This window comes from Erythrolamprus reginae, chromosome 2 (assembly GCF_031021105.1).
Source record: "Erythrolamprus reginae isolate rEryReg1 chromosome 2, rEryReg1.hap1, whole genome shotgun sequence".
Lineage (NCBI taxonomy): Eukaryota > Metazoa > Chordata > Lepidosauria > Squamata > Dipsadidae > Erythrolamprus > Erythrolamprus reginae.
In genome coordinates this window covers 121,585,332-121,600,037 of record NC_091951.1, presented here as the reverse complement: position 1 = coordinate 121,600,037, position 14,706 = coordinate 121,585,332, and the positions used below count along the sequence as shown (strand labels likewise).

General features: G+C 36.4%; 1 protein-coding gene across 12 annotated transcripts in view; it reads right to left on the bottom strand.

Moving 5' to 3' along the window:
* TCERG1 (transcription elongation regulator 1) overlaps window positions 1–14,706 on the bottom strand; it is a 71,855-nt gene that overhangs the window by 34,619 nt on the left and 22,530 nt on the right. For 7 of the 12 annotated variants that reach the window (XR_011558034.1, XM_070739370.1, XM_070739371.1 and 4 more), the window contains exons 5-9: window positions 11,783–12,025; window positions 8,017–8,079; window positions 6,586–6,786; window positions 3,615–3,730; window positions 2,032–2,120 (exon numbers count right to left, since the gene is read on the bottom strand). Coding sequence is in view for 11 of the 12 variants with exons in the window: in XM_070739370.1 (XP_070595471.1) it covers window positions 2,032–2,120; window positions 3,615–3,730; window positions 6,586–6,786; window positions 8,017–8,079; window positions 11,783–12,025 (712 nt within the window). In the remaining variant the exon portion in view is untranslated. The remainder of the gene's footprint in view (window positions 1–2,031; window positions 2,121–3,614; window positions 3,731–6,585; window positions 6,787–8,016; window positions 8,080–11,782; window positions 12,026–14,706) is intronic. The other 5 variants (XM_070739372.1, XM_070739373.1, XM_070739378.1 and 2 more) reach the window with 1 other exon arrangement.

Sequence of the window (14,706 nt, the reverse complement as noted above, 5' to 3'; positions counted from 1 at the left end):
GTCCGAAACAGTGTAGGTTTAAACAGACCAGCCACTGGCTGCTGTTCTGGGGTGTTCTCATCCTCTGAGAATTCGTACTCTTTATCACTGTCCTCGCCAAAATCCGGATCCTCTGAAAGAGACCCCAAGCCCGAAGGGGGCGGTATTGGCCAAAGGTTTCTTGCTTGAGTCTGGGGACGGTTCACCTGCTGACCTGTCCCGGCATTCACTCCTTGAGCGTAGACATTTGCAAACATCTCCTGTAGATCTGGAGGAAATTGCTGCCACGAACCAGTCTGGGGGCGCAGCCCCGCCGCTGTAGGTGTAAACGTAGCCGAAGGTGCCTGGGTGCCCCTTCTTGGGAGCCCGGAAGGTTCAGGTCTAGTCCAGGACAAGGTTGGAGATGGGGCCTGTGGCAATGACGTAAACTGCCCCTCTGGGGACCAGTCACCCTCCTGTAGGGGCCCCAGGTGTCCAAAGGCTGACTGAGGGGTCCCAGGCTCAGGTGTGGTTGACTGCCTCTGAGTCAGTGGTACTGGTGAGGGGGAGGGGTGCAAGGCTGCCTCCAATTTCTTCTCTAGCGCTTTTCTGCGCTTTTCTGCCTCTTTTAATGAGGCCACCGAAGCAGGGGACTGGGAGGGCTTTGATCTCTCCTTATCTTTCCCCTTAGACTTCTCCTTGCTCCCCACTGGGGAGCTGGCTTTCTCGGTATTGGGCTTATCCTCCATTGTACTCACAGCTCCGGTGGTTGTAGCAGGTGTATTGCGAGAAAAATGCCTCTCAACAGCTTCGTCACAATATAAAAATGGCTGCTGCTGCTGGCCTCACCCTTGCGCCTGCGCATTAGAGCCGTAGCCCAATTCGCGCCTCTCAGCTGCCGGAAGCCCTTCCGGTTGGCGCCCTTGCGCTCCGTGGGGGGGTCTTGCCAAAATGGCGCTGCCCAGCGTTTTCGCGGGCTTTGCGCCCACCCCCCGCTCTCGCCGCTTCAAAGGGCTCACCCAGCCCGTTCTTGGTCGTCCGGAGCTCGCCCAGGCCAGCCGCGGCGATCCCGGCGCTGGCGGCGGAAGTCTCTGCGGCATTCCCTCGCCGCTTTACAGCTGATTCGGGCTCCGGCGCTGCTTGCGAGCCCCTCCGGGGGCAGCCGTTCTCCTCGAGCCTCCCAGTGGGGGGGGCGGACCCCCCCACCTTCGGCTCGCAGCCCTTGTTTGACCGCTGGGGCCAGGGACTCCGGGCTGAGGTGCTCCTCTTGGGGGCAGTTCCCTCGGGGGGAAGCAGCCCCTAAGGAGATCGTTGGGGGTGTTGTCCGCGGAGGACAGAGACCCCTTCCTCCAACGTTGATCAAATCTGTAAGGAGACAAAAGAAACAAGATTAAACTGGTAATAACACCATTAACTTTACTTAGCAAAACTCAGTATGTCTCTACTCTGGGACTGAGTTTTTAAAACTGAGCTCATGGGGGGACTGCAAGGGGGCGGTACCTATTATTATGTAAATTTTTTACTCAGTCTCTACCAATAGGATTGGTTAAATACCCATGTTGGACTCTCCTTCCAGATGCAGTGGAGAAAAGGCACAATAAATAAATAAATAAACCTCCCAGCCGAGTAGATTTACTGGTAAATGCAATCCGGCAGCGGTGCGAGCAAAGCGATTATGAAATTCGTGGCTTTCGACACACCGCGGCTTCTCCTTTTGGAGCCGAGCCCAGTAGAGCTGGCTCAAAGTCTGAGGTTTTTATAATAATGACAAAAAAACAATTACTTATCTTTGTTTAATTTGCAGAGTGAAGGAATGAAGAAGGGAAGGTGTTTTGAGAGGAGCTGAGCCACCACGCATCCTGCCGGTAGGAGGACCGAGCGAATTCTGGGAAGGGGCGGATCCAGCAATCTTTTAAAAGACAAGGCTCGGTCCTATGCGGATTGGACAGCGAGCAACCCACGCGACTGCTGGACCCGCTCTTTCAGTACGGAGAATGGTGCACTTGACCATTTCCTTTCCAACAAAATCCCTGCTTTCTCCATGCAATCTATTTGGCAACAAAGGCTACATACCAGGGAGTACCAGGTATAGGTGTAGTAGCAACAGGTTTTGCTTTCTGAGCAGCTTTTTCTTCTTCAGTCATTTCTTCTTCTTTGGGCTCCTGGTGAGAAATATTAAGATTGAATTTTCTGTCATTATTTATACAATACTAGCAAAGAAAGGACAACAACTTTCTCCCTACTATAAAGATGGGAAACCTTTCTCTTGCCACCTCAACATATAATTGTGAAATTAAAAGTTTCCCTATTATCTCACCAAAATACCTTGTATCAAGGACTGCATCTTCATTAGATATTTTAAACTTTTTCCATTGGAGAAAGGTGGGATTGCAATGAAACAAGAAATTAAGATAGTAGTTTCAAAGTGCAAGTAGCCCTCAGGACTGCCTTTCCTTCACTTACACAGAAGATACCAAGCTGTTGTTTTAGAAAGAGATCCCTAAAGTCCTAACATTTAACATTATCACATATATCTGTGTCTATACAAACACTGTATCTTGCATAGATTCAATTCATATTCCTATACTAATGATTACATAAATGTAACATAGATTGTGCAAGATCTATGTAGTCACTAACAAATAAAAATATTGGCTGATATATGTGCAATAACAAAAATGCTTTTACAAACATTACAGCCATTCTAAATTAGGCTAAGTAATTATTTATACTGAAACTGAACAAAAATAAAACACATTTTTAGAAAATAATGAGTTAGAGCAAAGCCTTCTTCTCAGGAATGAAACAAGTTCCGCTACATCTGGAAGGCTTCCAATCCAGTGCCCATGTTTTTTATATATACTGTTTTTTATGAGATTATTAATTTAAATTGGAACTGGATGGGTGGGCATTGGATTTGGTATTGTGTACTGTACTGTTTTTTATTATTGTTGTGAGCCGCCCCGAGTTTGCGGAGAGGGGCGGCATATAAATCCAATAAACCTAAACCTAAACCTAACCTTCTACAGACAGGGGCCCAATCATCACTAATTCACCACTCTTCTGGGGAAGAGTACTGGAGTGCTTATCACCATTTGGTACATTTCAGAAATAATCAAATGGTGATGAGAACTGGTGAGAAAAAAACAGTGAAGACTGGTTTCTCACATGATCCAAATGAGTTTCTAAATTCTATTTAGGTTTGTTTTTTGTTTTTTTTAAAAAACAACCCTTTAAATAACCACTAAACAAACCCACTTGTTATTAAAATCTCAGCAATAAACCTACCAAAACCTTAAATTTCATAAAATTTAAATTATTTCCTTTAGTATTCACTTTACTTGTACATTTCAAAATTGCACGCTTTCTATATATAAAGTACTCAAATATTTTTTAAAAAATATACTCCCAATATCTGCAATTGCAATATTTTGAAGTCTTAACACTATTCTTTGTTTCTTAATATAATACGTAATATTAAACAATAATTTAAAATAAGATAAAATATAAAACCTATGCAGTTAGCATTAGAATGCATTAAATGGCAAATAAGTTAAAAAAATTATTTCAAGATGGTATGTTTATCTTTTTCTTGATATCATTTTGTTATTAAAAAACAAATATCAATTAGACTTTAGGTATATCAGAGCTTTTACCTCCTTTATAAGTTCCTTGATAGGTTCAATTTTGGGTTCTTCCTCTTCTGTTTCCATAGGCAATGGATCTTCAACAGGTTCTTTAATGCTATCTTTCATCTTTTCTTCTACTTTTTCTAAGAAAAATGTATAATTTATTTATTTACTTTCCACGTGCTATACATCCTTTACTTTGCACTAATATACATTCAAACTAATTTTTGAGTAAAATTATCAAAATCAGCTTTATAAAACCGTCCCACCCCCAAGTTAAAGGCAATGAAGACTAGGCTTTCAATGAGCAAGAATTCTTTAGGACAGAAGTTACATTGAGGAATCTCATTTTCTAGTTCTAAACGCTTCAAGTATTGTAATGATTATTTTTTTCCCCGTGGTATTTTTTCATGGCGTTGTGTAATTTGCTTTCACTATTTTCAATCTACATATAATGCAAGTGGTTCTTAGTCTCTTGAATTTTCCTACTCTGTTAAAACACCTGGTACTTAGCTTTTAAAACCTGGTTTTTAAAAAAACAGATTATTTTATTGAATGAAGAATGTGTTATAAGACTTTAAGTTTCCTTACAGGAAAGCACAAAAGAAATAGAACTCAGAAAATCATTAGAGATATACAGTTCTCAAAAGAATATTAGATGAGCTAAATAGACAAGGAAAAACTAGCAAAATCATGAGACAAAATTATTATTTTTAAATGAAGATGACTATAGAGGACTAAAAAAATGATGGAAAACAAGAGAAAATCTGAAAAAGCAGCCTTCAAAGTAAAGCATCTATATATATTAACCGTACAAAATAATTAAAAAGGTCCAAAGCAAACTAGATAGTATTTACCAGAGGCAATTTGTCATTTGCATATAGTAGAGCAATCCTTGAAAGAAAATTCAACAATGGATTGACTCAATTAACATTATGAAAAAGTTAATATTCTGAAGAATTATTTTTAAAAGTTAATGAATGGAGTTGGCTACACCTTTACATGTACAATATCAATACAGAATTCAAGGTAATTACAAGAAAAACATGGTTTAAATACTATTTTAGATACCATATTTAGCCAATTCATTCATTTTCAAATTGCAAAGGCAATGATTCTAGATAATGGGTTATTTGCAATGACAGTAAATACCAAAGTTACATTAAAAATAATATTCATGAGCAATTACATATATAGAAACATAGAAACATAGAAGTCTGATGGCAGAAAAAGACCTCATGGTCCATCTAGTCTGCCCTTATACTATTTTCTGTATTTTATCTTAGGATGGATATATGTTTATCCCAGGCATGTTTAAATTCAGTTACTGTGGATTTTTCTACATTTTTCTATATAGGAATGACCAAACTACTAGGAATATATACATATAAATTTGAGGAAAATGTATTGATGAAAGATAAATATATTCATTAAACAGCAGTCAAAGAACTATTAGTATAGCAATAAATTTCTTGAGAAAATCAAGGAAGGAATACAGAACTTGAGTCACTTGAACACAACTTGAGTTACTTCTTCTAATTGATAACAAGTAACATTCTGAAAAAACTGGTCTTTTATTACCACTGCAATGTATTAAAACATTCAACTAGATAAACACTTCTACGGTAGTTATTATTGGCCAAATTCTTTATTGAAGGCAATCTTTAATTGTGATGTCTCTTTCCTGCTGCACGTTAATGCTTTGTTCAGTTCCGCTTTCACAAATCATTCAGTTATTGCAATCATTACACTACCCAAAAAGACATACATTTTTTAAAGCTCTGTGAACATTTACAGCCATAAGTCATACATCAAAAAAAGGTCCCTGCTCTAAGGACTGCAAAGTAAAGAAAAATAGGGTGTCAGTTATAATTTTTTTATGGCAAATTGCCTTGAGAAATAGAGTAGTATCAATATTTTTGCCATTGTCTTGTGTGACTTCTTCCAGAAAGGTACAAATACACTAACCACTATACCAAACTGTTGATTTTATTCACTTTTTAGATAAATTTTAGACTTATGAAAGAAAAAGTGAATTTCAAGGAAGAGGGATAAATACTTAGCAGTAAAAAAATTAATAATCTGAAATTAGGCCAAGAAAATATATGATCTAGTACAGGAAAGGGTTAAACATTATTGTCTGCAATGAACAATTACTCAAATATTATGTTCAGGAAATTTCATATGTACATGGAATAGACCAATTGAAAATAAATTATAAAATCAACTGAATAGCTTTGTCAATTTTGTGAACAGAATGAAATTGTTAACAAACTGAATCATCAGTGAAGCTTAGAGTTCTTCAGAAAGGAATCAGAGCCTTTCAAGATGCATGAGACATTTTCTTCAAACTTCTGAGACATCCAATATCATTATAACTGTAAACCAGTAAGCCCACCCCTTCTCTTCCTTGAACTGAAGGTTATTGATAAGGCAGGTTTTTTTTAAAACAAATGCATTTTCTGTCTTGAAACCACTTATTATGCATTTGGTTTTAATAGATATACAGTGTTCCCTCGATTTTCGCGGGTTCGAACTTCTTGGAAAGTCTATACCATGGTTTTTAAAAAATATTAATTAAAAAATACTTTGCGGTTTTCCCCCCTATACCACGGTTTTTCCCACCCGATGACATCATATGTCATCACCAAACTTTCGTCTGCCTTTAATAAATATTTTTTTTAATAAACTTTAATAAATAAACATGGTGAGTAATAATCTGAATGGTTGCTAAGGGAATGGAAAATTGCAATTTAGGGGTTTAAAGTGTTAAGGGAAGGCTTGTGATACTGTTCATAGCCAAAAATAGTGTATTTACTTCCGCATCTCTACTTCGCGGAAATTCAACTTTCGCGGGCGGTCTCGGAACGCATCCCCCGCGAAAAGCGAGGGAACACTGTATATCTCCGAGTCCATCAAACTGAAGCTTCATTGCAATTTGTCTTAATTTTTTGAACCAACTTACACTGTATATACAAACTAAAACTAAACATTGTACCTTTCTCTTTCAGTTCTTGAGGCTTCTCCCATGTTGATTCTAAGGTCCTATTATTATAGTAGTATGTCTTCCCATCTGCTGTTTTGTATTCTGTCCATTCAGAGACTGCTGTTGCTCCAGCCAATGCAGCAGGTGAAGCGGCAATAGCAACCTGAGGATGGATCATAGGTACAATAGGAGGAGCCATTCCTGGCAAGACACCTACATAAGAAGGAGCAATAAAAAGACAAACACCGATGAAAAGTAACTCTATTAATTAAAACCACCAACCTAAAATCAATATATAAAGCAACTGAAAACCAAGCCATTACTGATAGTATATTTCTTCTAAATAGTAAAGCCACTATCATTGCTTTATTTCACAAACTGCAGTCAGCATTTGACATACCATGTGAAGTTGTACCATTCATGTTTTTAAAGTTTTCTAATGTTTACATTAGTTTTTACCATTATGCAAGTAAAAATAATTTACTCTCCTTGAAAAGTAGTAAAAAGCCAACCACTGCACAGTGAACATCAGTAAATAATCACTTTTAATGCTTTTTTTCCTAATTAAAGTATATGATCAACCAAATTTTATATGTGAAAGCACCATGAAAAAGAAGAAACACTTATAAGTTCCATTTCCTACCAATGGCAGTAACCATTTATAGGAATTGACATTTTTCTGTCTTTTCAACCTGAACACTGGAAATATTCCAATTTTGATAGATAAATCTCTTTATAATCAATTTTAACAGGAAAAATATTTGTTGAAGATTAACTTTTAAAGTATTTTATTTCTAGACCTGATATTTACTAGTTTTGGAATACTTAGTAAAATTTTAGATAGCTGTTGGGTTAAATAGTGATAGTTTAATTCTATGAATAATATTAAGGATCCTGTGTTGCCAATTAAGAATTTTTCTTTTTAAGTACATCAATGTAAAGTATATTTGTTAACAAAAATAATAGCCTTAGCGCCACATAAATCTATATTTAGGTTTATTTTAATGAAATATAACTATGTAGAACAATCTTCATAACATTGGTTTAAAATCATACATATACACATATATATATATATATACTGCATATACAAACACAAACACACTAACATGCAAACAAGATCTGGTCACTGTACAAATGGCAGGAGAGGGAAAACCAAGCGCTGTATCCCCATAAAGAAAAACAAAACATGGACATGGAAGAGATTCACATGAGTAATTTTAACTTGCAGAAAATCCATACTACAATAATTAAACTAACAATTTCAGTTAATTGGGAGAGTTTCTTGCTGGCTACATGTGAAATCTGAACTTATAAGTATATTTTGAAAATAAAGATAAATATTCAGTTATTTGGGAAAAAGCAAATAAAAGGTAAAACAACAACATTCACTACCATGCCAACTTACAGACAAAACAGACTAAGATGTTTTTAAAAAATTACCGGTCTTGGTGGTAGCGACTGTCTTTACATACGGGCAGCTGACTATTTGCATCATTGCTACACCTGTAAAATGGATAAGCAAGCATGTTGGAAAGCTGCCACTGTATGTCAGCTACCACTGGGAATCTGAGCAGTATCAATTTTCTGCTAGAAATTTAGCATGCCATTTTTTTTTCAATGGCAACCAGAAATAAGTAAGAAGATTTAAAGTCAGTTTTGTGATAGTATTTTGTTAAAGTCATGCCAGAAAATTACTGGTTTTACAATAATCTTGCTTTATAATGAGATTTGGAAGACGCCAGTCCTTCTTATTAAAAAAAAAATCTAACAATGACCTGGTGGTTTAAATTCAACGAGGACATGCTTCTTTACCTCTTATAAAGCAATGCTATGAGACTAAATCATACGTATTCTGTTCTGTTTACATAATTTTATCAAATGCTTAGGTAAGAACAGCTTATACAAAACAATTATCTGCATGTTTACTTTGAAATACGTCCTACTGTGCTCAATATGGCTATTATAAGTGCTTACTGGACTGTTTTATATTTAGCAAGAACAGAAAACTGGTGGTGAGAAGCCAAAATGTGATTAGAAGGTCAAGAAGTACCTGTTTGGAGAGGGAGGGAATATCAGATTGATGGCAAGGAAGTAAATGGAGATAAAAAGTGATAAGATAAACAGGGCAAAATAAAGAAAGAGAAAAGCTGAGTTGATGGCTCATTAGCAGCCTACATTAGCTTTGTCTCATAATTTTTTTTACCTCAAAATTCTCATCTAAATTTCAAATAAGCTTTCCAAAATATGGGAGCTTCTGCAAATTAATGTGCAGAAAAGATCTGATTAAATGTATTTGTTGAAAGAAACAAAGTTAGCAAATGTTTCATATGTAAAAAACTGATTGGCAGATCACACATTAGGCATTCAGTAATGAACAGAGAAAGGTGGAAATAATATACAGAACGAATTTCCACACTAGAGATTATTTTAAAAAGATAACTGCAACAGAGGTATTATTACATCGCCTAACGTTTAATATGAAAAATTGAGATTTCTTAATCTTTTTTCAATATTTTCACTCCCATCTATTATTTAGTAAACAAATAAGAAATTAATTTTCAGTTCAAGGACATACATAAAAATAAAATTAAATGTTTTTCCGCAAGTGTCCAACAGAAAATGTTGAAGTATCATTAAACTGATCCAAAACTCTGTATTAACTGCTATTTTTTCTGTCTATGGGCATTCTCAGTCATCCACATCATAGTTGCTTTTTCAAAAGACATCTTCAAAGGATTCTCATTCTACTTTAGACACAAGGGGACCTTAGGCTAGCTCCTCTGACTCTCAGCCCTAAGGAGGCAAAAGCAAACCACTTGCAAAATCTTGCCAAGAAAACTGCAGGAACTAGTAGTCCAGGCAGTCTCCAGGGATTGTACTGACTCAGAGGCAAAATATTGTTTATTCAATTATTCAACAAATCAAGTATGTATTTCTATTAATTATGTGATTTAAAAAATAAAGATTCCAGTTCTTAAGATAGCAAATAAGTTTTTAGGATTACAAAAAAAATCTAAACTGGGACATCTCTCAATTGTTTATTACTGATTTTATTAGCAAAATGCTCCAATCCTGTATTTCTTCCCTCAGTGAATTCTAACCTGACTGGACTTCAAAGTAACACAGATTGAAAAAAATGTACCACAGTGGCATGGACAGCTGTGCAAAGACTTTTATTTTAAATTATTTTAATAGATGAAATTTAAAACTATTCATTGCAAAACTACTATTCTGAATATTCCAGAAACATTAAGGATAAATTATCATTCATGCTTATATTTTAGAGAATATTACTTTACAAAACAGTTACTAGAACATCACTTTGCATGTTATAAAGAGGCCAAGTTTCCACTACAAATTCAAACATTTTGGCAAGTAGCACAGACTACAAACAACCATTCTGAAATATGACCTTATGTTTCAGCATGACACTGATGGTGTCAAAGTATTAAACTGGCATTATATATACTGTATCCTAAAAAGTGCTTCTAGGCAATTGAGAATGGTTGCAATATTAGCAACTATTTTCATAAAATAGCCATGGACTTATGTCCATTTTCAAATATATTTCTATATTAGGTGATTACTTGAGAAGAGTAAGAAAGCCAAGAAAAGCATCATCATCTTTACATTAGATTCAAATAAAGAAACTATACCTGATAGTTTCCCAAAAAGCCAGGACATGAATTTATATTTGGACTTTTTAAAATCTTGGCTTGTCAAAATGCAGTAGCCACAGCTAGTAGCTTGCATACACTTAGTCAACAGTTTTCTAACCTGTATCCATATTCAGGCAAAGGAAGGAGTGAAGAAACAAGGATTTGAATAAAGAAACATGATGTTTATTAACAAAATATTTAATCCCATTAACATGGCTATCATGTTAATTGCATATCTCCTTTTAAGGAGATATGCAACTCATGTTAGTTGCATATCTCCTTTTAAGCACAGCTACCTGACACTTGATTTTATATTCTAGTAATTTAAATGGATCAATCAATTTAAGATAACATTATGTTCCATTCTGAAAAGCAATATTCCCTGAAATTCATGAAACTTATGGCTATAATTTGAGATGCAGAATTAAAGTATGTATCTCTTTCCAAAGCCTTATATAAATGGTTTGAAATTTCCCTGTTCTTTCTGTTTTTAACTGAATGAGCTATTGTATACTATTTTAATTCATTGTTTATATTTTGTATTTTAATTGTTGATTATAAATCATTTTGATATTTGCAATAAAGAAAATCAGTATGAAAATATCGAATGGTCAATATGCAATTGAAAATGCTAATGATTTAATAGAGATTTTAGTATATATAGCTTGTACATATCTAAATATCTATCCATAATTATGAACTTTCTTAGCCAAATCATATTTCAGGAACAGCTTTACAAAGGAGTACAAAGGATAGAATGGGAGCCAACTACACAATGCTGTCATATATTGTGCTCCCTGTTTTTAATCATACATTTTACCTAATAATTAAGTGAGCAAAATAACTCTTAATGCTTAAAGTATTCTAAAATTCTATAATTTATCAATATTTATCAAATGCAAAGGGCCTAAATTAGTACACAATGCAGAACTGCATTTTGCAGCATCCTTCATTAAGTCATGATGACTCAGGCTGTTAAGTTATGATCAGATAATATATAAGCTCAAATATTCTTCTGTTCTCTAAAGAATAAATATTGTTATTATCAACTATAATTTAAAATCGTTTATGACAACCTTTAAGGTGATTAGTTAATCTCTGAATACAGTTTTATTTAACATGAAAATGTTCTTCTATCCATAACAACATTTTTAATATCACATTCATATCACAATCCTGCATTGGATACCCAAAAGCATTTTTAAATCACATTTAAGACCACTTATTCATAAACTAAGTTCTAAAGGATTTCAACTTAAGTATCACAGAAAAGGTGAATTTCTTCCAAATATTAGTTGAAATAAATACATTTTAAAACATAAGATGTATTCAGCTCAAGCAAAAAATGTGGCTTCATTCTAATAAAATTAGATATTGAGAGGTGGGGGAAAGGTGCTTTAAAGAGCCTATCTAAAAAGTCCAAATTTTAACAATAAAGTTTAAATGAAGAGGATTCAGGCAAATTGATACACAGTGGACACGTGAGTGCAAACAAATTGACAACACAGACATGTGGCTAGTAAGACAGTCATTGTTTCCCAATTTACCTGGAAGTGGAATAGGCATGCCAGGAAGGGGAACACGAAATGGAGGTACCATTACTGGTGGAAAAGCAGGTATTGCTGCTGTTGGCTGAGGAACTGCATGAGGAACTGCAGGAGGCAGCGTCTGTGGGATTGGCTGGGGTACAGTTTGCACAGGTGTAGCAGAAGGAGCAGATGTTGAAACACTGACTGAAGGTGTGGCAACTGAAACAGCTGAGCTGGGGGTCTGGTCTTGGGTTGTAGGTGCTGATAAAGAAAACAAACATCTGAAACTTTGAATCATATAATACAAATTGTATATTTTATAGGGTTCACAAAGACTTCCTTGCAAAGCTGGATATGTTTATAAATATATCAAAAAATTTTCAAAAAGATTGCTTAAGAATTTGCATCCTTTTTTTCATTTTAGTAAAAATTTGCTTAATAGGTTTAAAAGTTAGAACTAATATCCTCAACTTGCTCTGTTCTTTCAAAGGCATTTCTGCTTCAAAGAATAAACACGTATTCTGGGTAACTCTAAAAAGATACCTTATATCCATATATTCATCTCAAGTGTTTAAGTGAGCTATACTTTTGAATATAACTAATAGTGAGGTTTTTTTAAAAAAATGGCTATATTTCACCTCCACATTTTCTATATAAATTACCTAGCAAACCTTCATAGAAATGGCACAATATATTTATATGTATACAGTGTACCTCTACTTAAGAACTTAATTCGTTCCGTGACCAGGTTCTTAAGTAGAAAAATTTGAAAGTAGAAGCAATTTTTCCCATAGGAATCAATGTAAAAGCAAATAATGAGTGCAAACCCATTAGGAAAGAAATAAAAGCTCGGAATTTGGGTCGCAGGAGGAGTAAGATAAGACACGCCCAGACACTCCGGGAGGCAACCTTGTGCCAGGTGTGTGGGAGGCAGTGCAAGGGAATCACCACAGTGAAGTGGTTTACTGCCTCTCCAAGCACCCAGAGAAAGGAAAATGCTTTGTTCGCTCTGGACTGCCAAAGCCTCCGTAAGCGCCACCAAAAGGCTCCTCTGACAGCCCAGAAAAGCCAGAGATGGCCGGGATTAAAAGAGGAATGGCTGGAAACTGGCCGGACCTTCGTGCCACTCTCAAATTTCCTGGGAATTTTTTTCCGGGCTCGGGTACTTAAGTAGAAAATGGTTCTTAAGAAGAGGCAAAAAAACCTTGAACACCCGGTTCTTATCTAGAAAAGTTCTTAAGTAGAGGTACACTGTGGTTTAGTTTTACTTGACTAAATAGAAAAATACTTAGTCACTTAAAAAGTGGATGCAACAATATAAATATATACAAGATGATAATTTCCCTATTGCTTAGACTATTTGAAAATATGAAATACAAATCAAAACAGTTCAAACCAAAAGGAAAGCACTACAGAAGTATAATGTATAATCTTTCAAAGCTTGAATTGAAAGATTACAAGTTTAGAATCCTTTAGCACCTCCAGCTGGCACTAAAAGTTAATACTACATTGGCTAGGTTGACATATTTCAACACTGTATTACATTTAAGAAAATAAAACAGATCATACTGAAACCAGGAAAACTAGCATCTCAGATTAATTTAAGAGTTATTTACTCAGTATGTTATTTTTATATAGATTTAAAAAGAGGAAAAGGGGAAACACACATTTAGTAATGCAGACGTTCAATGCCTCCCCAAACTGGAAATGTTTACCGTTTTAGCAAATCATATGCATTTTTGTCATTTTTAAAAAGTAAGTCTACAGTTTATAGAAGAGACTGATAACAATCTCATTGCTTCCAAAGTCACAGATATAAACAATTGTTGCATAAGAATTGCCACTTTCTACAAATTGTATGTATTGACAAATATTTATACATACACACATACATACATTTTTATTCTTTTAGTTAGTTAAATTTACAGGGCACCCTTCTCCAAGTGGACTTAGGATGGCATACAACAATAAAAAAATACAGTGGTAAAATAGGCGTTGATTGCTTACCTGAACGCCTCTTCTCGTACGGTGAGCGGGTACAGCAGTCACATGGGTTGCTCACGTCCAATCCGATGGAACTGAGCCTAGTATTAAAAAAGCTTGCCGGATCCGCCCCTTCCCCAGAATTCGCGAATCCATAGACTAGGCTCAGTTGTGAAGCTCTGTAGTGTTCAACTCTCATTGTTAGAGGAAGAAAGGTATAGAAAGGTAAAAGAAGACACATACAAGGGCGGGAAGTGACTGCTGTACCCGCTCACCGTACGAGAAGAGGCGTTCAGGTAAGCAATCAACGCCTATTCTCCGTACTGAAGGAGCGGGTCCAGCAGTCACATGGGACATACCCAATAGATGGTCCCTAGGGTGGGATTAGATTGCTATCGTGTGAGATAACGGATTGGAGTACCCTTCTGCCGAAGGCAGCGTCCGCTGAAGCGTAAGAATCAATCTTGTAGTGCCTGATGAAGGAATTTGGCGAGGCCCAAGTGGCTGCTTTGCAGACCTCCTCCAACGGGGCTTGAGTCGCCCAAGCGGCCGAGGTGGCCGCGCTCCTGGTGGAATGCGCTGTGATGTTCCTTGGAACGGAGAGGGAGGCCGACTCATAGGCCTTAGATATAGTCCCTCTGATCCAACGGCCCAGTACTGTTGAAGACACTTTGGCCCCCATGACTCTGGGATGATAGGCTACAAAAAGAGCTTCTGACCTTCGGAAGGGTCCTGTGCGTTGGATATATATTCTCAGCGCTCTGATGAGATCCAGGGTGTGCCATCTAATTGCCAAGGGATGGTCTCGTTGGAGGCAGAAGGAAGGTAGGACAATATCCTGAGATCTGTGGAACATGGAACTGACCTTGGGTAAGAAGGTGGGGTCCAGTCGCAAAACTACCTTGTCCTGATGGAATTGACAAAGGTCCTGCCTGATTGAGAGGGCAGCCAGCTCCGAA